The 22,923-nt window shown below is 48.9% G+C and overlaps 1 protein-coding gene across 1 annotated transcript in view; it reads left to right on the forward strand.

Annotated features, from left to right (window-relative positions):
- The window catches only part of LRRC75A (leucine rich repeat containing 75A), a 59,190-nt gene that overhangs the window by 27,603 nt on the left and 8,664 nt on the right, over positions 1 to 22,923 (forward strand). The window contains exon 4 of the mRNA XM_415798.7: positions 12,042 to 12,154. Within this exon, the coding sequence (XP_415798.3) occupies positions 12,042 to 12,154 (113 nt within the window). The remainder of the gene's footprint in view (positions 1 to 12,041; positions 12,155 to 22,923) is intronic.

A 22,923-nucleotide genomic window follows, 5' to 3' on the forward strand; every position in this document is an offset into this window, starting at 1 on the left:
GTTGGGAACAATTTCTGCCTTGCAAGGACACCAGATCCTTCCTCACCCTTGTGCAATATTTATCGTGACCCCAGATGACAAAGAGAGTCCTTGGCTGTGCTGCAGGGCCGGGTTTCTGAACAAGCCCAGTTTGTGGGCTGCTGGTTGAGCTCTGCCATAAACACAGTCCCACACAGATGGGAGCTTTCAAACCCCTCAGCCCCATTTGCTCCCTGGCAGCAGTAGCAGCGTATGGGCTTTTGGAAATCCCATGCTGGCTCGCTTCTCTTCCACGATAAATGTGACTCTGCGTCGTGGCCGCTGGCTGTTAGGATAATTAGGGTTTTTCTCTCTCCCCAGGCTTTCCTTTTAAATAAGCAATATTGTCAGTGTCTGATCCAGAAAACAGCGTAGGCTTAAGAGTGTTACGAGACGTCTGATTGCTCAGAATGCAATGGATAATGGGGAGAGGGGAGGAGGGAAGACCAGCAGCTACCAGACATGACTGCAGGAGACGTGGGTGGCAGCGGATCCGGGGGTTTAATCTCCCGTCCTCAATTCCCTACCTGTAAATTTGGGAGGATGGCACAGCTCTGCTAAAACGGCGTGCAGTGTCCTGGCGACGCGTTGTGCATCGAATTGTGTTTAAAAGAAATGATGTGAGCTGTAGGGCAAGGCTGAGGGATGCTTTCTGCTAAGCGTGGAGGAGGAGTTAGGGGTGTCCTGGTGGGACATCTGCATTCCAATGGCTCCCACGGGGCTGTGGGGACAGCTGGGGGGACAACAGAGAAAGACCAGCCCAGCATGGGGACCGCCCCGTACACCCCAGATGTTGTCCCAGTGCTCCTGGAGGGGCTGTGTGTCTCTCTGCATGAGCTCATCAGGCCTCTGAATTTCTGCCAGGACCAGACGTGTTGTACTCTGTATCCCATGCACATGCGTCCTCTGTGTTTGTAAGCTGTTTTGGGGAAGGGACCATCCATAGGACTGATGTGCCCATGTTGTAGGGCAGGGGTCTTAGCTGGACCTGCAGCATTGCCTCTTTCTTTTTCTGTAAAAATACATGAGGTTCACTCACTGCTATTCCTTGCGGGTGTTTCACTTAATAATAACCTCCACCTCTACTGAAAAATGGGGGAAACTGATTTTAAACACGTTTAAATGGCAGCCCATGCAGCACTGGGTCTCTTCTTCTGTATGAGATGCTGCTTGCTGAACGCACGTGGTCCTCATTCCCTGATTTTCTGTATGTCCCCCAACAGGCTGCATGCCTTCACCACCTGGGCTGCTTTCCAGCCCTTTGACTCCGGACCTCTTGCTCTTCCTATATTTCTTTGGCAGAGATTTGGCAGCCTCACACGAGAGCAGGGGAACATGGGGCCAGGAGCCAAAGGTATCCATAGCATCCCCTGGCACAAATATACATACATCCTATATCTCCTATATATGCCTATAGGATGAGGCAGCTGTGAACTTGCCCACAGGGAGGTGGGAAGCTTGGACTGATGCAGACCCCAACGCTCAGCCTCTATTTATACCACCTTAGCTTAAAGATGACCCCTTGGCCTCTCCTCCCAGCTAAAACAAAAGTCGAATGGGTTTTTCCAAGCTCTGGGTAAACACGTTCTGCTTTGCATGGCCAGGAAAAGTTGGCCTGGGCTCTCTGACGTGGCTGAGCAGCTCCTGCTTCCAGCGAGCAAATTCAAACCAGCAGCGAGGGGAAATGCTGAGCCTGGGCTGGGGGAGGCTGGAGAGCTCAAACCTGGAAACTCTTTGGGTTTGCTCTTGTAGGGATGGCCACGTGTTTGGAGCACAGGCTGGGCGATCCCCAAGGTGCTGGAGATCCCCAAGGTGCTGGAGCTTGGGTGACTTTTGCTAGAGGAGCACCAACTTTCTTCTGGAACCCCTGGAGGTCAAGGGCTGGATTTGTTCGGTCCTCTGTTGCAGAGGAATAACGCAATTTGACCAACGTTTGCATACAATCAAAGACATTTGAACATGTGTTTCCTTCCCCACAGCCCTGACCTTGGGGCTGTGTATTTTATCTTGCAGTTTCTCTTTCTCCCCAGCACCGTGGCAAGGAGCCAGCTCAATGCTTGGGAATGCAGTCCTGCTGCCCTGGGTACAGCTCACAGCCAAGCCATTGCCAAACCCCCAATAGGTTCAAGAGGTGATTGCAGCACTGCAGACACTGTGGTGCAATGTCTGCCTGTCCAGGGTCATCCTCTGAATGGTGAAATGGAACAGAGAGTGGTGACAACGCCACAGGGAATGGACTGCTCAATGCCCCAAATCTTCCTTACACCCATTTAGGTTTTTTCCAGGTGAAAACACAAATGTGCAAGGAGCAAAGGGCCCTAGCAACAACAAAAAAAAAAAAAAAGAGAGAAAAAAAAGATCAGCTCTTCTTGCCAACGGGAATATCTGGCCATAAACTACTGGAAAATTAAAGCGGTTTCTTTTTTCCATAGACAGCAGCCACATGTATGGATGACTGATGGCCGTGATAGTGAGTGAGTCAGGCTTTCCCCTGCTTGAGGACTTGCTGGACGTGGGATGAGCACCAAGCAGGGCTTGAGGGGGAACAGACAGTGAAGCCTTGGGGGAAAGCTGCTTTTCCCCTTGCTGCCTTAGGGCAATGGTTGCTCAGGCTCTTACAGCTGCTGGGGAGAAGCCGGAGTAAATGCAAGACGAAGTGCTGGCTTTGCTTATCCCTGTCCCATGGCTGGCATTGCAAGAAGACATTTCTGCCCATGGTGGTGCCGAGGGCTGGCAAAGCAGCTGAGCGAAAACGTATTCCCAACTCAGCTTTGCCTGGCTGCTCCTCTGCAAGCCCATTGAGAAGAGAGGTGAGAAATTGAACCCCATTTGTAGGGTGCTGGATATGGACAAACAAGTCAGCGTGAAAACATGGTCTGTCTCCTCACTGAAGACAGGGAGGTGATGGGCTGAGGTGGGAAGCAGGATGGACCAGCCTTGCTTGTGCAGGGCTGGATAGAGTGAAGATCTCTTTTCTTGTTCACTTTGTGTCATTTGAGAATCCACGCATCCCTGGCTCAGATTTCCTGTGTGAGCTCTAAATTGATCAGGTTTGCAGTGTGGGGTTTGATTATATGGATCGTCAACCATGAAAGCAAGAAAAAGTACATAAAGAAGTAGTAGTTACCATGACCTGATTGAAATGGCCTTTTTCATCTTCAGCCCTGGGGTATAAGGATTTGACTTACAGATGATGCTGGCTTTTGATGCCCTGCATTTTTAAAGCGTGTGATTTCTGATGGAGCTGTGCTGAAAGTAATATGAGCATCTTTCCTCTTATTTACAGCACTGTGTGCTGTGACTTGTGGGTGAGTCTGTATTAACAAACTCAGCTTATACAGAGCGAATATAACTGGAACACCGTGACCATCAAAACCAAGCTGATAACCCAACTCCTCCACCATGCTTGTTGGCATTTGCTCTTGAATTCAAATTATCCGACAAGTTTCTGACATCACACTCAATTTTTGTAGTAGGATAAGCTACAGAAAGTCATAACCCATTGACCTATAAATCCCCCAAATGCCTGATGTAAAAGCAGAGAGAATCCAGTTAAGTTAATTGTGTTCTGTATTAATGGCTTGGGTTTTCTTTTTGTCAGTTTTGCACCACGTCTGAAGATCACTCTTCATGGGTATTTAAGACATCTGCAATGCATTAAAATATCCTGCAGCGTGAAACTGGCTGGGAAGCTCAGGCTCTGCTAACAGCCCTGGTTCTATCTCAATTTAAAGGGCTGTGCCCTCTGCTCTTTATAAAGAGAGAGATGTTCTCAAAAGCCTTTGTGCACGGGCTAAAGCTGAGCAGAGTGCCTTGGAAACACGAGAAAATTGCACGGAAGGCAATTGCACTTTGCAATTATTTTAACATCAAGGCTAAATGTGAATAATGGTGAGGTCTAGATGGGCTGTGATGGCGCCAATGCCAGTAAATTTGCTGGGGAAAATTGTGATTTTTTTTAATATGGAATGGGGTGCAGAGAGAGAGGCAACGTCCCTCGCTCTTTCTGACCTGTCCCTATGGAAATCAGAAACCCAGATACAGACTTCTGCACATGATGGCTATTCATTGCGTTCAGTGTAGGAGAGCCAGGGGGGAAACCCATCCACATGTGGTGTTATCAGCAACAGGAAGAATTCCCCTGGATTTCAAAGCTCTGATTCACTTGTGGGGCTGGGCGAAGGCCCGGCAGCACGTGCAGCTCTTACTGCAGCGTGGAGAGACAAAGGAGCCTTTCACATCCCCACTACCTAAACGATACCATGTGGGGGCAATGAATGGGGAATCTGTGATTCCACGGTCTTGAAGTGCCGCAGCACCATTCTGGGTGTAGGAGGCTGGATGAGCACATTTGTGTTATTGAAACAGCTAGATGAGGTTTGCATTAAAAAACAATAGAAGTAATACATTTTAAATGTTTGTTCCCCCCTGCTCTTGGTCCCATGCAGTATGGCAAGGTCATTCTTATCAATTTTTTATCTTTTTCTCTGCTTTGCTTTGCTTCAACCCAAAATCTTGATGCTGGCTCAGTTCCCATAACAATAAGTTGACCTTTCCTAACAGCTGCACCAGCGTCTGCAAACCCTCCCAAATGCCACAGGGTGGATTTTGTCAGCTCAGGGATGGATCTTGCAGAGCTCCAAAATGCCAGGTGCTGTGAAGGGGCTTTGGTGCGTGATCTGGGCCAAGAGCTGGTGATTAAGGAAAGGAACCCAGAGCAGAGGACATTTTGTGATGCTGTCCCATCTTTTCTTCTCCAACTCATTGTTTTTCTTCCCAACTACTTCTCCTCTAGAGAAAACCCCACCAGCAGATGATAGACCCAGGCTGCCTCTGCTGTGTGCCCCCTTTTGGCTCTCCCGCTGATGCTCATTGATGGGCGTGATTGAAGCCCATGGTTGGGCTCTTCTTGTCTTGTGTCTTGGTGATCTCCTTTCATGGTGGGCAACAAAACGCCATGAGATCCTGGTTGGTGTTGGTGAAATCTCCTGGGGAAAGCTCTAATATCTGTCTGGTGGGTTGGGACTCAGCAATTTGTCTTATTTGGGGCTCAGCCACCCTGTATCTGAGCCAAGTCCCTGGTTTCTCACTGAATGCATTGCTCCCCTCCAAAAAATGTCACCTGGGAAGCAGGTCAAAAAGGTGAACATATGCAATCCATGCCATAAACCCAGCTTGGGTCAAACAGATTTTTTCTGGTCCTGCCCCTTGCTCCCAGAGAATCTCACGTGTGGAATATTGACTGGAAAACATGTGACAAAGGAGGATGAATGGTGGAAGAAGGCATTTGCTGAGCTTGTTTCAGTAGGGCTGGCACACTCATGGGTTATCTTGTGAATAATACCATGTGCTGCTTGATAATTTGAAGGAGTGTTTGCAGTCCTGTGGGTGTGTGGGGCTTTGTGCCACGTTCCAGGAGGTGTCCCCTCACACCTCACCCCTGGCAGAGGAGCTTTGCCCACGGCTGCTGCCACGTGGATGAGGCCACCAACATAGAACTGGGCTGTTCCCATCCTGCACACCCCACCTGCAGCCTCTGCAGATAAAGCCCTGAGGGAAACGATGGACGGAGAGCCAGGTAGCTCATTAAACTATAACAACGTGTTTTATTGATGTTTTCTGATGGTAATTGACATTGGAGTTCAGCTCATTTAGCTTTTAATCAGAGCATAATTTACCACGTAGGAAGGAAGCTTATTGATTGCCCGGCTCCTCGTGGGAGTGGTGTTGGTGTACCTGGAGCACGTGTTGGGATTTTTTATGGCTGCTCGTGGGTTCTGTCCTGGGTGCCTCGGGCACATGGATGGATGTTTTAATATCTGGTTGAGTCTCACTCCTACAAATGTGAATATTAAGTGAGCAAACGGTCTGCTGGCAGCGGGGGTTTGCAGAAATGGATGGTTTAATAAGGAGGATTTGCTGACGATCTCAGAGTGTTGATGGCATGCTGCTAAGGAATTTGCCACGGGCACATTGGAGTCGCAAGAAAAACCCAGCTCAGTATTCATCCAAACTGATGAAAAATGCTCTAAAAGGTTGTTTGATTCCATCGCAGGGGCAGTTCCCCAGTGTTTGAGGAATATGGGGAGCTGGGGATGGAAGGCCAAAGGAGTGAGCCATGCAGAAAAATCTCTTTCATAGAATCATAGAATGGCCTGGGTTGGAAGGGACCCCAAGGATCATCAAATTCCAACCCCTTGCCACAGGCAGGGCCACCATCCTCCAGATCTGGTACTAAACCAGGTTGTCCAGGGCTCCATCCGAGCTGGTCTTGAACACCTCCAGGGGTGGGACATCCACAGCCCCACATTTCACTTTCTTTGTTGAATTTGTGGATTTGCGGTGGGTGAGAAGCCATGGGACTGGCGTGCTGATGGAGCGAGAGCACCCAGTGGGTACTCATGTCCTTCCCCAGGGTTCACTCCTCACAGGGGTCACACCGCTGCCTCTGCCCCTGCTGGGGGAAAGGGAATGAAGGAAATGCAAAGAGGCAAACTGATGCAGATAGAAAGGCTGCCAGAGGGAAGTTCAGTGATTGCTCTTGGATAGCAGGGACTGTGATTTCTGGGCAAAGTCCAGCAAGTCGCTGCCTGACACTCCGGGTTATTTGGTGCCAGTGCAGTGGGGAATTGATCTCCCCTTCTCATACTCTCATTCTAGGGGGTTGGAACTAAATGATCTTCAAGGTCCCTTCTGACCCTACCCATTCTATGATAATACTGCAGTGGTTTCTAACATGGAGCTGAATCCCAAGCTCAGTGCTCGGTGCTGGTCCCCAGCTGTTCCCCGCCTTGTTTTGATGGCTGCTCATTTATCCTCTGCAGCAGGAGCTGAGCTGGGTGCCCTCCAGTACATCTTGAACAAGATTGTTATATTCCTTTCTGCAATTTCCCTTTATTTCACATGCTCCCCTCAGGGCCATCCTTCACCTTGAGTTTTATTGCCTTCTTTAATTGCTTCTCCAAAGTCCATGTGTAATATTACTCTTGAATTCTCTTAAATAACTTCCTGAGTCAACGCAATCCCATTCATCATGTACTTCTGGTCCTTTTGATAAGCCCTATTGTACCTTGCTTTTCATTTCAGTATGTCAACACCCAATCCATCGTGTTGTACTTCAGCCTTTTGTCAAGGCAGGTGCTGAGCGCTTCTTATGGCGGCATTAGGGTTGCAAAATTGGTTTCTACTTCTTGTCTTTGTTTCTGCAAATTTATTCTCTCAGTGCTCTGCTACTGCTGCAGCATCACCAGGCCCCAATTTGGGCCAAGATTTAATTGAGATGGTCTTCAGCACCTCCTGATAACCACAGGTGAGCGCCCAGTGCTCCCTTGGGATGCTCTCCCTCCATTAGAGTAAACCAGAAGGAAGGGAGTTGTCCTCATCCAACATCCAGACAGCATCTGGAGCTCTGCTTGCTGGTTTTGCATTGCATTTCTGTGCAACTCCTATTCACGTGGGTCTCTATTTCTGTGCAACTTTCAATTACTCTCGGTAGAATTTCCCACAAACCCCTTCCTGACATCTCAGATAGCTGTGTACAAAAACATCCCTATGTTAGATGACTTGAGATAAGATGTAGCATCTTACCGGATGCTCTGCTCATCTGTAAGCTCTGCTGTGTTCCTGGGAAGTCAGCAGTGTTCACTGTAAAATACAAAGCTGCAGAACAGGAGCAAGGGGTTGGCTCCCAGAAGGGGAACCAGTGGTGGATGAGGCTTTGATGGGGTTTCTCCCGCTGTTCCCAGGTCCGTGGCCCAAATCCTGCACCCCACAGAGCTGGCTCCACCACTGAGTGCCCTTCTGCAGCGGGAAATTTGGAGCTGGTTTATTTTTCCTGACTTTTTGATGACTTTTGGAGGCCCCTCCTGCTCTGTGGATGATGGGAGGGGATGTAAGAGGAGCTTGGGATGAAAATGGCTGCTGGAGCCACACTGAGAGGGGCCAGCAATCCCAAACCTGAATTTCCCATGTCAAAAGAAATGCACTTTTTCCTGCAAAAAAGCAAATCTTCTCACACAGGAGACCTTCATTTTCTTCCAGCTGCTCCTTTCTTGGCCATTTCATAAAGCAAATTAATCCAGGGCTGCATTCTTCCCCCACAGAAGCCGTAGGATGATGCTGGTCCCAGTTTTGTTGGGGTCACAAGAAATGGGCCCCCCCAGGGCTGTGTGCCTATGGGAGGTTAGGCAGGACGAGAGGACTTGTCTGACTGCTGGAGAAAAGCCCTTCTGGGCCTCAAAGCAACAACAGGCTGCGATTCAGCCCTGTGCTTCAACAGGCAGGGAAAAAAAGAAAACCAGAAACCCATTAGATGACTTCAAAACCCATTAGATGACTGCAGTTCCGTTTGGCTACGTCGAAAGGGGAGGCATCTTAAACTCAGCAGTGCTGGCTTCATCAAAGCAGGATGCTGTTGTGGTGTGGGGAAAGCCCTTTGGGAAGCACATCCTTTGGGGCAGGGTCATTCATGGGTGTCACAGGAAGGGAGGTAGGTGGCAAGCCCAGCAGCCAGTCAAGGCCACTTTGAATGCCAGGATCTTGCTGCAGCCATCCAAATGGTAAAGGAAATAAAGTCCCACTGAATGCATCACGATTCTGGCTTCACCCCTCCAAACACTGCTGAGGCATTGAGGGAGGGACCCAAGTGCTGAAACCTTTCCCTTCCTTTGCTCATCTCTATAAACAGTGGCTGAATCACTTTTGTTTCATTGGTGTTTCGCAAAGAAAAGCCTGCCTTCCTTGGCTCGGGGTTTTACATTTCATGTTTGCAGGTAAACGAGGTGGGAGCAGCTTTGTTTTGTTGCCATTCCTTCCCAGTCCTGGCGTGGTTTGCTGGGGGTTTGCTCTTCTTGGCTGCCTGCTGATTTGTAAGAACTGCTCTGATGTGTGCCAAAAACCATTTAGGATGATCCGTCTCAGTGCTTTCTAGAGCATCTCTCGCTGTTTTATGTCTCTGTGCTACTGAGTAATAGCTCTGTTTACTGTTGTATGATTTTTTCTCTTGACTGCTTTTTTCCCCCCATAATAATCCAAACTATTTGGATTATTAGGAATAACCCGAAGGAAAGGAAGAACAATCCTAGCTAATCACCCAAGACAAATAAAGCAAGGAACAAAGGGGGGGAGATCTGTCAGCTCCTCCCTTGTTTAGGGGTATGAAATAGGTCAGGTTGTAAGGGTCAACATCCACTGACCCATATGGGAAGAAAACATCATGGCTGGGGATCTGTGCACCAAATATCCCATGTGTAGGGATGTGCTCCCAGGATGAGCGTGGCTTCCTGGGCAGTGGTAACAGTGGGTTGTGCACGGGCAGAGCTTAATTAAGCCCAAATCCTGGTTTGGAGGGCCAATTTGGAACTTGTCATGCATTAAGATCTGCAGTGCAGCACCTTTTCTTGCTCGGAGATTGATTGGGAGTGACAGCAACATGGGATTGTGTAATAATGCCAGTGAAAACCTGTCGTGGGACATGGCTAATTGTTCTAATTTGGGCCGGCACCCCGCTGTGCTGCAGCAGGAGGGCTTTGTTGCAGCTCTCCGGTCATTACCGCTGACCCATTTAACGGGGGGCTGCCCCCCAGGCTCTGCTGCTGGGGGAGGAGTGGATGATTGGGCTCTTAATGAAAGCAAACTGTCTGCTATGGTGTCTTTATTGCAAGGCACTACCAGGAGGGAGGTGGGCAGATATCTGTCGAACCCCTGACAGTTTCAGCCTTGTGCATCCTTTCCCATCCAAGCCCATGACACTGCTCTCCCTCCCAGCTCAAACTCACACCTGGTTATTACCCAACCCCATCTCTCTTCTCACTGAGCCATTTTTGGGACTACCCTCACCCCAATGTGCCGATGGCGGTGTGGTCCCATCACAGGGGTGCCAGCAGGACTGGGTCCCTGTGCCCATGATCCCAAACACACTCTGGCCCTGCCACCCAGCAAGGATTCGATCATCCCTGTGGGTCCCTTCCAGTTTGGGTTATTCTATACAGGGATCTGGCCACCGTTGAGCCCCAGCAAGAACAAATCTCAGCTCACTGATGTTTGTTTTCCCATGGTGTCACCCCTTTGCTTCCCATCACAACGCCAGGAGGGCAGCATGGCCGTGGCTGCCCCAGCTGCATTTGGTTAAGGGATTGCAGCCTCATGAATCTCCTCCTCCAAGGGCTGGAGGAGGGGAGAGGGGCCCAGTGAGGGGCCGAACCTCCGCTTTCCCCTTATCCCTCACTCAGCATCACACCTCCCACACTGAAAAGCGTGTGTTGTGCCTTTCAGTTCCTGAAGGTTGGGATTTTTCACGCCTTCCGACCACAAAAACCCAGACCTATGCTGGGCTGAGCAGGGAAAGAGTTAGGGATTGCTGTGGGTACACAAAGCTCCCCTGCCCAGCACTCCCCATTCGGAGGGAAGGGAGGTTCTACCTCCTCCACACAAGTGAGCTGCACTGATTCTTTCAGCTGCATCAGTTTCCAAACAGACTTCTGGGCTCAGTCCCACCGGGGCGTGCGCCAGCTTTGATTATTTCCTGATAGACCTGGATAATAAACAGGGAAAAACACTTTGTTTAAACTGCAGCGTGAGCGTCCAGCTCTGATTTTGGCACAACTTCAACTGTGTCACTGCTTTGGCAAGCAGCTTTTGGGAAGCCCGAGTTGGGGAAGCACGGGGTGACTTTTGTAGATGGGTTTCAGGGCCCAGCCCCATAGTAATGCTGTCCCACGTGCTGCTGATGGCGTTGGGTCCTGGTGGCTTTGGGTCCGACCAAGAGAGCAGCCCCTGGGTTGGGCTGTTTGTTCTTCCCAGTGCTGAGCAGTGACATCTGCCAAAATAAGAATCTATGGGATTAAACCCTTTCTTTAAAGTTAAGCGTGATGTTAAATATGGTGATGAAAAATAGGGGTTGCAGCCCTATGCTGATATTTCTACTCCTGCAGATGTGCCCTCTGTTTGTTTGGGTTTGTTTTTTTTTTTTCACTTGAGAAGAACGTGATGGAATTGTTTCCCTGCACACCCAGATGTGATTAATCAAAATTCAGATTGCTCCTTGGTTAATTTAACATTTATAATGTCTTTATGGAGCCTGTCGTGCTCCGCTGACTGCAAGGTGAGGTGGGAGAACTCATTGCGTAAATCACACTGCAAAGCACATGGCTCCCAGCCAGGCTGAAGGAGGGGATGGGAAGGCAGTGATAATTGGGCATCCTGATGGGTGACACATGGCATCTCCAGCAGCACCCATGTCACAGGGCAAGACCTTGAGCAATCAGCATGAATAAAGAGCAGTGGTGAGCTGAGACCAAATTCCTAAGACCAAATTCAGAGATGTTAGGTTTTTTTTTGAGTCAATCCATTCTCATTTTCATGCTATCCGTTTGCATCTTTGAGAAGATCCCATCAAAATCACTGCTTACCTTGAAGCTCTTTTTCCTATCAAATAGATATCTGGGGAGTTTCTGATGAGCTCTCTTCCTGAGGTTTCTACCAGCTCTCCAAATCTCCCCATGTTCTTCTGCAAAATGGTTTTAGTGGCAATGGATACGTGATGGGCAGTTCCTTCTGTATGAGTCTTGACATGTGAGATATTGGCACAGGCTGCCTGGGGGGGTGGCAGGGTCACCATCCCTGGTTGTCTTCAAGAAAAGTGAGGATGCGATGCTGGGGAACGTGGTCTAGAGCAATCACAGCCATGAATTGAAGGTCAGACTGGATGATCTTACTGGTCTTTCCAACCTTAATGATTCCATGACTGTGATTCCCAGCAGGGCAGCCAGCTGCTGCTTGCAGCCTTCATCTGTGTTTCAAGATGGATTTGCAGAAGAATCCCATCCCCAAACAATGTCCATGCGTGTGCTTTCTCTTGGTGAACACTCAGTCCTTGCAGCGTCCTAGTAATCATTGTTTGGGGTTATTTTGTCCTCCTTCCTTGCAGTTTTAGCATGGTCCCTCGTGACATGGCTAGAGCATCCCATTGAAAGGATGGTCATGGTGCAGCCACCTCACCTATTGTCTTCCCATTGTCTTTGCAGGAGGGAGACAACATTGGGGCCATGGAGAAGCTCTGCCGACAGCTCACCTACCACCTCAGCCCCCACTCACAGTGGAGACGTCAAGGCATCATGAAAAGGAAGCCACAGTCCTGGTGAGTTGGCTCTCAAAGCCACCCATGGATCTCCATTCCATCCCTGCCCCTTTCCCCCGTGCATTATTGGGTAATCAAGTTCCTTCACATTCAACCAGAGGCATTTTCTCATTTTCCACTTTCCTTTCCCCATTGCATCCTTGTTTGCATTGGAAATCAACCCAGTGGTGCCCAGCCTTGGGAATAAATGGGGAATAAATGTACCAGTGCCCTGGTCCTCAGCAAAGCATCTTGGCCAATGACATCCTGGTGCATGGAACCTAAAATGTCTGAAAGAGGTTGGTGGGGATGGAAAGGTCACTTTGCTTTCAGTGAGGTGATGCATTACATACGTAATTTCTGAAGGAAGTGAGAAAAGTGAGAAATGCAAAAGAAACTGCAATCTGGCAGGGTTAGGATTTCTGAGTGTTTGCTTATGATCCCAAGAGAGTTTTGGTTCCCGGCACAGCAGATGCTGTCTGTAGCCATAGCAAGAGACTGATCCCATGAAAAGGCTCAGTCTGAAAAGAGAAGAGGGGAGGAAAAGCAGACTCAGGGAATAAAGGACTGGGGGACAAATAGGATTAGGACCACGTCTCCCAGAGACCTGGCTCGGCATCCCTTGCACCCTGCTGTCTTTGCAGGTGCCCTGTGTGGCCTCCAAGGGCATCCTGTCCCCAGCCTTGGCTGGACTCAGCTTTGCTGTCAGATGCTTAAGGGATTTTCAAATGCTTTTTTATTCACTTTTTATTGCATGTGCCTATTGGCCATCCACAACCCTACAACACTCCTCTCCTGCTCTGCAATGTAATTAGCAGCTGGCTGTAATGCCCACGCTGCTTCTCTAAATCCAATTGTCAGCAGCCCTAAGCTGCAGCCGCCCCCCTTGTGTGGTTCCTGCCCACATCTCTCCATTTCGGTCCTAAAGCCCCTTTATTGTGTCACGACTCTGACTTGTTGGGCTGAATTCCAGTTTAAACAGAGTATCCTTTCATCTCTGCCCAACGAGTAGTGCCAGTCAATGCTAGAACGCATTCCAGCTTCGTTATGCCTTATGCTATAATGTCATTCAGTGAAAAAAAATGACATTGCTCCTGGTTCACTCCAGGAATATTCTTGTTAGTGCTGGTCTGTGATGTCATTGCAACAGCTGTTGGGTTTGGCTAAGGGACTGCCCAGGCCCCAGGGAACATCCCCCCCTGGTGCAGAACACCATTGCTCTCCTCCAGTGCCCATCTCGCACATTCTGGCTCGTGGTTTGTTGCAGTGATGACTTTCTTCAGTTCTGCAAGTTTTGTGGCTCAATATCCATCGTTTTTCTCATGGGACAAGTTAGGAAATTTAACTTGGGTGGGATGTAAATCTCTGAGATGGGGGATGTGTATAATCATAGAAGTGCATGACACTGGCTGGCGTTTTCTGTCCCTGTGTGGGTGTTGGTGTGAATGGAGTGAATGCAGCAAGCAGGTATTTCATAGCTGTTGCTACACATTTCATTGAATTATGGAATCATTCGGTTTGGAAGAGACCTCTAAGATCCCCACCCCACCATGCCCGCTCTAGAGGACACGCTAAGTCATGGCCTGAAGCAGTGATTGAGCACCAGGTGGAAGGCAGGGCCAACCCAAGGGAGCTCAGGTGCAAGCAATTCACCTGAGTGACTGGAAGGGCTGGAGCCAGGATCCACCCCTTCCCAGACCTCATTTAAGGGCTGGCAGTGGTAGCAAGGGTATCTCTTGTTGGAGATCCTTGTGTACCTGAGGCCTTCCAAAGGTAAGCAGATTTTCTTCCTTTGTTTCTGCATCTGTTGCTGCTGCATTTGGGCTTATCCTCCCTTGCTGCAGCCTGGGACTTGGCTACCCTGCTATCATTGCTGTGCTTGGAGGTATTTTGCCTGCATGAGGCAGAGCTCCCATTTACAGCCCACGTGCCCAACCTGTCCCATCTAGCTCTTCTCAAACCAAATGACCCCTCCAGCTGTACCACCCCTCTGTGCTTTGTTTCCCAGGGTTTTACAGGAGATGTGGGAACACGCCAGTAAAATGCATTTCACTGAGGAGGAATGCTTCCTGTTGAGCTTCAGTGTCAAAGCTGCTTGGGAATTTTTCTTTAGGGTCAGAAAATTCCTTCTTTTTTGCTGTAACAACAGTCAGTTTCTTCCTTGGGAGAATTCAGCACCATTTCAGTGCCAGGTGACTCTTCTCATTGAGATGCCTGGGAAAAGTGTCCTACATGTTTTACCATCAGAAATACTTTAACTGAACCTTTGCAGGAAGGATTGCATTTTATCTCTTTTTTTTCCAGGCAGTGCTCAAGCAATATTTCCAACTGAGTGGGTCAGGATACATCATGCCTTTAGAGAAGAGCTTCTACACATACACACTGAGGACAAACCATAGAATCATTTCAGTTGGAAGAGACCCCCTAAAGGCCATCTGGTCCCCCTCCCTTCTATGAACAGGGACAGCCACAGCTCCATCAGTTGCTTGGAGTCCCTCCAGCCTGACCTTGGGTGTCTCCAGGGATGGGGATTCTCCACCTCTCTGGGAAGCCTGTGCCAGTGCTTTGCTACCCTAATAGCAAGGAACTTACTCTTATATCCAATCTAAGTCTGCCTTCTTTTAGTTTGGAGCCATTTCCTTTTGCCCTACCATTGACTCATAAAGCCTGGAAAAGACCAGAGATCATCCAGTCCAGCCATCAGCCCATCACTGCTGTGTCCACTATCCAAAAGACCCTGCTTGAAAGTCTGTCTTCCTTTTTTATAGCCCTCTTCAACCTGCCCAAAGGAAGGGGAGAGAAGTGAAAGAAGGTCTGCTGATGTTGGCTTTGTTAGAAGTGTATTTTGACCCAGTGGTCTTCTCATGGGGGTTAAGCAGCTTTTAATTATTGGTAGGAAACAGTGGGTGAAGAGCATTCACCTTAGCTTCTTCTATCTGCCCACCTCCTCTTTGCTTGGTTGTGAGTTACTCTTGTGATGGAGCCTTTCTCACCATAGAGGTCCCGGTGCACACAGCTCCTTTCCAACCTTAATGGTGCCATAACTCTATTCCATGGGCACGGTGATATGGGTGGATGGCTGGACTAGATGATCTTGGAGATCTTTACTGACCTTAATCTGGTTTCTGCTCTGGGGGGATGGGTGGATGGTTGGACTTGGATGATCTTAGAGGTCTCTTCACATCCCACTCCTGATTTCATTGAGAGCACAAAACATTTCTGTTCTGGAGGAATGCTGGCTGCCCATTGCTCATAGTTGCTGCAGTGTCTGCTCATGTTTCTGTACAAAGCCCTTGTGAAGCAAAGTAAGATTTAAGGGGAGGGGGGGAAAGAGTGAATTCTGACAAGGGGAAGCCTGGCACATTATTCATGCGCCCTTCCTTTTGTAAACAGTGTGTGTGTGGATGCAAATCCTCAGCAGTGCTGGGAGTCTGTAGGTGAGTGATGGCAGAAGTTTAAAGCTCCTGCAACAAATGGTCCCTTCAGAACCCCCACCCATCAGTGGGAAGAGGTGGAGTGGGGACTGTGTGGTCCAACGCACGGAGCAAACCCATGCTGGGAGGTGGCGCAGTGCTTTGCTGCTGGGCTGTGCTGCAGATTGCTTTGCAGTCGGTGCAGGTGATTTCCAAGGCTGTCTGCAGGCAGAAGCAATTCGTTTCCAGGCAGAAGCTGAGTGCTGGCTGCTGTGCGTGATACTGTAATAGGAGCTGGGGCAGAGTGAAGCTCATCCTCATGTGCATCCTGGAGCATTAGAAATACTGCACTTATTTACTATGTTGTTTTTTTTTTTCCTGCTAATTGCCCTAAAAGCACAGGAGAGTCTGTCTCTGACCTCATCATACCATATTTTTGCCATTGGTTGTACCAAGAGTGTAGGAAATGGGATTTAATCTGTGTGTTGCTGTGCCTTGGCTCTCAAGCCTGGCCAAGACAGCAAAGGAAAACCAAATGGGTCTCACCTCGTGTTATGATGTCTCCTGGGTTTTGCAGATGGGGTGATCTAGGGACAGCAGGATGGCTTCATGTGATGGGAATACCTGGTGTGACATGGATGGGAGTGATGGCTGTGGGATACAAGGGGAGGGCATGCAGGGTCCCCCTGGGTGCTTGGTCTGCCCAAGTGACTGCATGCTGAGCGTTGGGTGTGCCCAGCATCCTGCCTAATGCATCACCACGGCTCACTCAGCTTTTCTCCTAGAGTGCTGCTCTCAGGCAAAGCTCTCAGCTCAAAGCACTCTGCTCAGCCCTATTCACAACCCCTCTCATCACTCCTTGCCCTGGCTGTAAGAGCAGCAGCATCGAGGAATGGTGATGAGCCACAGTTCCTTCAGAGAAAGCAGCAGCAGAGCTGCATGGCTCAGCCATTGCCATGCCTGCCCCGTAGGGAAGGAGGAGGAAAAGCCAGCTGGCATTTGCAGGATTTTTCTTTTAATCTTTCCCACCTCCGTGACCTTTCTGCTCTTCAGCTCCCATGGCATTTTGAAGTTCTGCTGAAAAACAGCACTAAACGTGTTCTTTTAGACCTGTTGGGTGTCTGATGGGCAGACACCTGCGGTAGGCAGCAGACTAGGAACACTTAAAGGACTTTTTAATGATCTCTTTGAAACAAAGAACATTTTCATAATTGTAAAAGAAGGCAGAATTCACCTGTTTTACAAGTTTTACTTGTGGCTCTTGATTTCTGCAAGGTGTAGATAGACCAGATCAACCTGCCTGCCTCCCTCCCCTTCCGTAGTACACTGCAGAAGGACACTGGACCCAACCAGAGGGGTCGAGTTGTGGTGTTGTTGCAGCAAAGCTTTGACGTGAGCAAGCTGCAAACTAGAAACAAACAGAAGGAAGTTCTGGAGGTGTTAAGAACTGTGGGGATGTGGCACTGAAGGATGTGGTCAGCGGGCACGGTGGGGTAGGGTTGAACTTGGGGATCTGAGAGGTCTCTTCCAACCTGAATGATTCTATGAGTCTATGATTCTTGGGGTGTCAGCACACCCCAGTAAGATCCCAGTGGAGAGGATCAGCAGGTGGCAAACCACCCACTCCAACATTTGTTCCCACTGGGAGTTATCTGGCCACCAGATATGCAACTGTAGGGTGGAAATGAATATTTCTGCAGCAGCATCTGGTGGGAGGGACTGCTCGGGGTCGCTGCCCTCAGCTTTCCCAGCCAGCAGTGCTCATCCTGGGGCCCATTTTGTGCAACAGAGATGGAAGTTCTGCTTTAATTTCCCAGATGCTCATAAGTTTCTATCATCTGGCAGAGGCCAGCTGCTCCAAGTTGTTTGTTGCAGCCCAGCAGGTTGCTCACAGCCTAGCACAGCTCTGAAGGGTGTGGTGTTGCCTTTATTGTTGCAGTCTGCTGGGACAAAGCATGAGCCCCAGTGTGGGCAAGGGATGCTGTGCCCTTCTGCATGCCAAACCCATGCATTGGAATTGCGTTGGGGGGTCCAAAGAAAGGTTCATCCCAGCTCCTGTGCTGTTGGTGTTCATAGTGTGGATGTGTTGGGGCTTTGCAGCTTCAAGATATTTGGACTGATGGGATTTGGGGCAGATGGAGCAGTGGTTGAACAGGCCAAATCCTAACACTGCGCATCCAAAAATGCCTTTTGGAAGCTGATGAGTTTCTGCTTGCAGAGCTCTCCTGGCCATGGGCAAGAAGCACAGTGTCTATCAGAAAGTACTGTGGCTGCCCTGGTACTCTTTCAAGACCTCAGAAAGTGGGAATGCCAGTGGGTATTGGTGTGAGATGGATGTGAATTTGCATACTTTCAGCCAAATCTGGGGGAAGAACCACGTGGGCAAGCATGGCAATGCAGCACTCAAGCATGGCAGCTGGAGGAAGAGGCTGTGTGCCATGTGAGGTCTGTCCAGCATCCATCCAACCCACAGACATTTACTCTAAGCTGGGCACTAATTTGAATTGGTATCAGTTGACTTGGAAATAGGGAATTTGCCTCAGCCACTGCTATGGACAGCACCCCTTTGCTTACGGACAGCAAGTGCCTCTTCAGAGGGCTTTCTGCTGCCTGAGTAGCTCCTGGTAGGGATGTTGTGCAAGAAGGTGACAGCCAGCTCTGATTTTGGCTGGGATTTGTGTCCATGTGTCCCATTGCACAGGGCAGCCAGAGCCCTGCCCTGCAGCGGGGCTTAATGCCCTTGGGTCAGCATCTCCCTGCATTTGAGTGCTCCCCTACGCAGCATTCAGGATCTCTCATTTGCAGAGCATGGCGCATACAAACGCATGGTCATTATTCCATGCATAGCAATGAGGATTTCCATTGATTCCAATTTCTGCTTCGTGTTCCCCTCACCCACGCAGCCCTGCAGCAACACATCGTGGCTTGCTGGGGCTGCTCCCACTGCCACACAGACCTCATTTTCAAGCCTGTTGGAGCTAAACAGTAAATTATGCATGCATATTGAAACGCCATCCGGGTGCGTGCAAGATGTAGTGTTGGAAGGGGCTCTGTGGTTTCCATTCAATCACTGTAAGCTGAGCCCTCTCCCCGTGTGTTGCCCTATGCAAGCCTACTGGGATGCTCCAGAATTTAAAACAATTAACCCAAACGGTGGGGCACCGTTTATTTTTTTTCCACCATCAAATACTGATTTTGACAAATGCTTGAATTGCCTTCGCTCTTCCCGGCTTGAACAAATGAACTGACAGCCAGAAGTGGTAGGAAACGTCCTGAAGGAGAAGAAATCTTTCCTGGCAGTGAAGGTGGAAGGAAGTGATTTACAGCACCAGGGCTTTCCTCCCCTTGGAGGGAACATCTGTAGGTGATAATTGGCTCGAAGGGAGCCGGAGCTGTGCTCTGGTCCTTTGCTTTTTCCTCCTGGGTGGGTGAGGAGGGAGGAGGACCAGCAGAGCCCCACTGATGTCCCCTGCTCCCCAAATGTGTTTTCTGGTTCCGTGCCTGATTAGAAAAGGCTTTGACTATTAAAAGTGTGATTTTTTTTTTTTAATTTTTTTTATTTTTTTGTTATTTAATAATTACTCCTCCACTTCCTCTGTGTCTGGAGGGAGTGGAAATTAGATTTGCTTTCAGTACGTTGTCTGAATCCACCCTCAAAACTCAGGAAAGCAACTAGAAGGAATTGTTATTAAATGAGGAACTGGCTGCTGAGATAATTAACTCCCCCCACACACTTCCTCCCCTCCTTGGAAGCCCTCCAAGCACCCCGTGATGGGGTGCCTTGTCCCAAGCAGCTGCTGCCCTATTCCTTTCCATTGCAAGAAGTGCCCAATCAGCCAGCTCCCGGGCAGCCCCTGGCTATGTTCCCCAATTAAAAGGATCAAGCTTTATAGCAAAGCTTTGATAGAGCATTGGGTTGGTGTTTTAAAGCCCTTTCACATTGTGCGCTGTTAGTAAATGAAGGTGCTGGGTGAGCTCATGCATCACATGAGCTCTGGGCTCGGGGCTGTGCTTCTGCTCAGCTTTTCGGGTTTGCTGCTGCCCGATTTGTATGAGAATAATGCTTTTAAAATAGGAATGCAAATGCTGGGAGTGATGAAAGCGTTGTGGTGAGGTCCCAGCTCACCCCGCAGTGACCCATACACACGTGGGACCTGTCTCCTTCAAGTCAAGTGCTTTGTAATGAAACGTGGTGTGTTCCCTGTCTGAATGTGCCAGTAAGTAGAAAAATGGGGGGGAAAAAAAAGCCCCTTATGCCATGTGCCCATCTGGGGTGGCCAAGCATCCATCCTGGCAGCGCTCAACCCAGTGCAGATGGGGCTTCTGCATCCCAGGAAGGGGCTGCCAGCACCTCGGTGCCAAACTGCCTGGTTTGGCTTTTGCATATCGTGCCAATGCATTGCTGAGCAGCCCCTGCTTTCATCAGCTTTCTGGTCATTTGGGACGCTGGGTGTTATAAAGCAGCTCATCATCCTGAAGGCTTGAAAATAGACTATATATACTCTTGTTCGCTCAATATAGGCAAGTTACCTTGGGAAGATTTGTGCTGATCTCTCCAGCATCGCTCCAACAGCTGGCTCAGAGCTGAAATGTCATCCCCAAAGGGTACAGAAAACAGAAAGAAAGGGCAAAATGTTTGCAGATGGGAAGCTGAATGGGAGAGGGCAGTCTGCTCATGGTTGTGTTTGTTGTTCCTAAAGCTTTCTAAGTTTGATACAGCTGATAGCAGAGCCTGTCTTGTGTCAGAAGAGCAAGGATGTTGAACAGGCAGGGAGGGAAAACTGGTGAAAGTTTTTGTGGTTTTCCTGCTTGTCCAGCACAATGTGCAGCCCAGGAGGGGCTGTGGGAGCTTTGCTGCATGGAACAGCATATCGTGTTACCTCTGCTGTGCCCAGCCGAAAGGAATTCTTGGCAGCCCACATCCCCACTGATATTAGCTCTATTTTCATCTCCTTAAGGGAGATGAAGGGCTGAAATCCCCACCATTAGTGGGGCAGTGGTCTGCCAAAAGAAATGAAGCTCTGCTGGAAGAGTGTATTTTCTTTGGGCTTGGTTAAATATGCTCCTCATTGCCTGTTTCCTTCCATTTGGCTTTACGGCCCCAGAAGTGGCAGTGGCTGCACCCCAAACTCGTGGAAAGGGTCTGTTAAAAGGAAAATAGCAAGGGCAAAGGCTGGGTGAAGAGCATTCACCTTGGTTTCCTCTATTTGCCCACCTCCTCTTTGTTTGGCCGCAAGTTACTCTTGTGATGGAGCCTTTCTCACCATGGAGGTCCCAGTGCTCACAGCTCCTTTCCTACCTGAATGGTTCCATAACTCTATTCTGTGGGCATGGTGGTGTGGGTGGGTGGTTGGGCTAGATGGTCTTGGAGCTCTTTACCAACCTTAGTGGTTGGAATGGTTTGAGTTGGAAGGGAACCCAAAGGCCACGTGGTCCCACTCCTAGCAACGCACAGGGACACCCACAGCTCCATCAGTGCTCAGAGCCCCTCCAGCCTGACCATGGGTGGGGATCCACCACCTTTCTGGGCAATCTCCAGTGCTTCATTACCCTTATTGTAAAAAAAAATAAAAAAATAAAATAAAATCAAAGGCATCAGCCCCAGCAAGGAGCAGAGCCCTGGGAGCCAGGCTGCTGCTTGTGCTCTGGCTCTCATCAGCACAGTAGAGGCAATGGGGGACCCCTGACTGCTTGAACTCTTCCAAATGTGATCTGTGCTCCAATAAAATAAACAGTTTAGGGAAAGTGAAACCCCAGGCATACACTTGAGCAGCTGATCGCTCCCTAATTGCAGGAAGAGCAGTTGGGAGAGGGGATTTTTTTGGATTCCTTGAGCTGGTTTCTGGTGAGAAAACGGAGCTGGAGGAGCAGAGCTGAAGCTCCTCTCCCTCCGCAGCCCCAAACATCAACCCTGTTTGCCTTCCCCTCGTGCTGCTGGAATGTAACTCATGTTAAGGAGCAGGAAGGACAAATAAGCTCCACAAAGGGTGAACATCCAACCTCCAGTGAAATCCTGTTTAGTTTTGTATGTGTTATTTTCTGTGTGCTTTTGTGGAACCTTTCCCAGGCAGGAACAGAAGATGATAATCAGCACCAGCCCTTTCCATCCACACGTGGATCATCCACTTCTGCTATCCCATCCATCCATCCCAGCCATCCCAGCCCCTGCCTTTCTCTCACCCTCCCTATTCCTTTCATTTTCCTTCTCTCTTCCTTTCAACTCACCATTTGGGAACTGCTTTTAAAACTCTGGCAGCAAATAGTGTGCTTTTATGAGCAATTTACTAATGATTTCTCTTCCTGTGGCCTCTTCCCTTTGGACACCGAGGTCTAAAACCCAATTCAGAGGTCTTATTCTCTGGTCGCATTGGCCTCCCTTCTCTGTTCTGTGGAACTGCTCATGTAAATCCAATCAGGATTTGGGTTTTTTTTTTTTTTAGTTAATACACCCAATTGTAAAATTCCCTTTCCGGGAGACTTTTCAGCTTTGTTTTAATTCTTCCATGCTAGAATTTAAAGAAAGTATTCCTATCGTTTAATGCAAACTTGAACAAATTCAAATTCTGGTCAAATTCTCCTCCAGGAGGTCATTTACAGAAGCAACAAACCCAACATGTTGGTTTTTTTTTTTCCAACTCCTTGATTGGCTTTCTGTTGGCACTGGTGCAAATTACCTTTCCTACAAATGCCTGTTATTAATGGGGCGTCAGCTGCAGTTTCTTATTACGCCGGAGCAGGGTTGGTTGGAAATACTCCAGCACGTTTTCTCTATAGGAAAATGCAGGTTTGTTGAGTGCAAAACGTAGCATAGGAGGAAGGCTATAAATACATTTCATTTTGGGGAGAATGAGGGAGGGGAAATAGGAGTACTCCAACAGTGAAATATTTACATTTTTCTGCGAGAAGTTAAATAGGGCCATAATTACAGCGAAGTGTTCTGATGGATGCCAAAGGCTTATTTTTAGAACTTTGTTTGGCAGGAAATTAAAAACAAGTTGGGAAAAATCCCTCTTTGTGTAACACATAAATGGTGTTTTTTTGCATAGAGAATGATTGCTTTCCACTCAGATCCAACCTCAGCTCCGGACCATGACGAGGAGCTGGCTGTGCAACGTGCAAATGAAGACTGTTCTTCTGCTTAATTATCCCTGCTGGAGATATTTATCAAGTTGCTTCTTCGGCTAACAGCACTTTGTTTTCTGAGAGTCTCGTTGCTTCTAGAGGTTTAATTGGGTTCTTTTGCTTAAATATCAGGGTGATGCGGTGCCACAGGCACAGCAGTGATCTCAGCACAGAGAAGAGTGGTTTTCTGATGGCACAGCCATGGGAAGTAATGGGTGCTCTTTGCGTAGAATCATTAAGGTCGGAGTCATTAAG

The sequence above is a fragment of the Gallus gallus genome, chromosome 19, assembly GCF_016699485.2.
Source record: "Gallus gallus isolate bGalGal1 chromosome 19, bGalGal1.mat.broiler.GRCg7b, whole genome shotgun sequence".
In the NCBI taxonomy this organism is placed as follows: domain Eukaryota; kingdom Metazoa; phylum Chordata; class Aves; order Galliformes; family Phasianidae; genus Gallus; species Gallus gallus.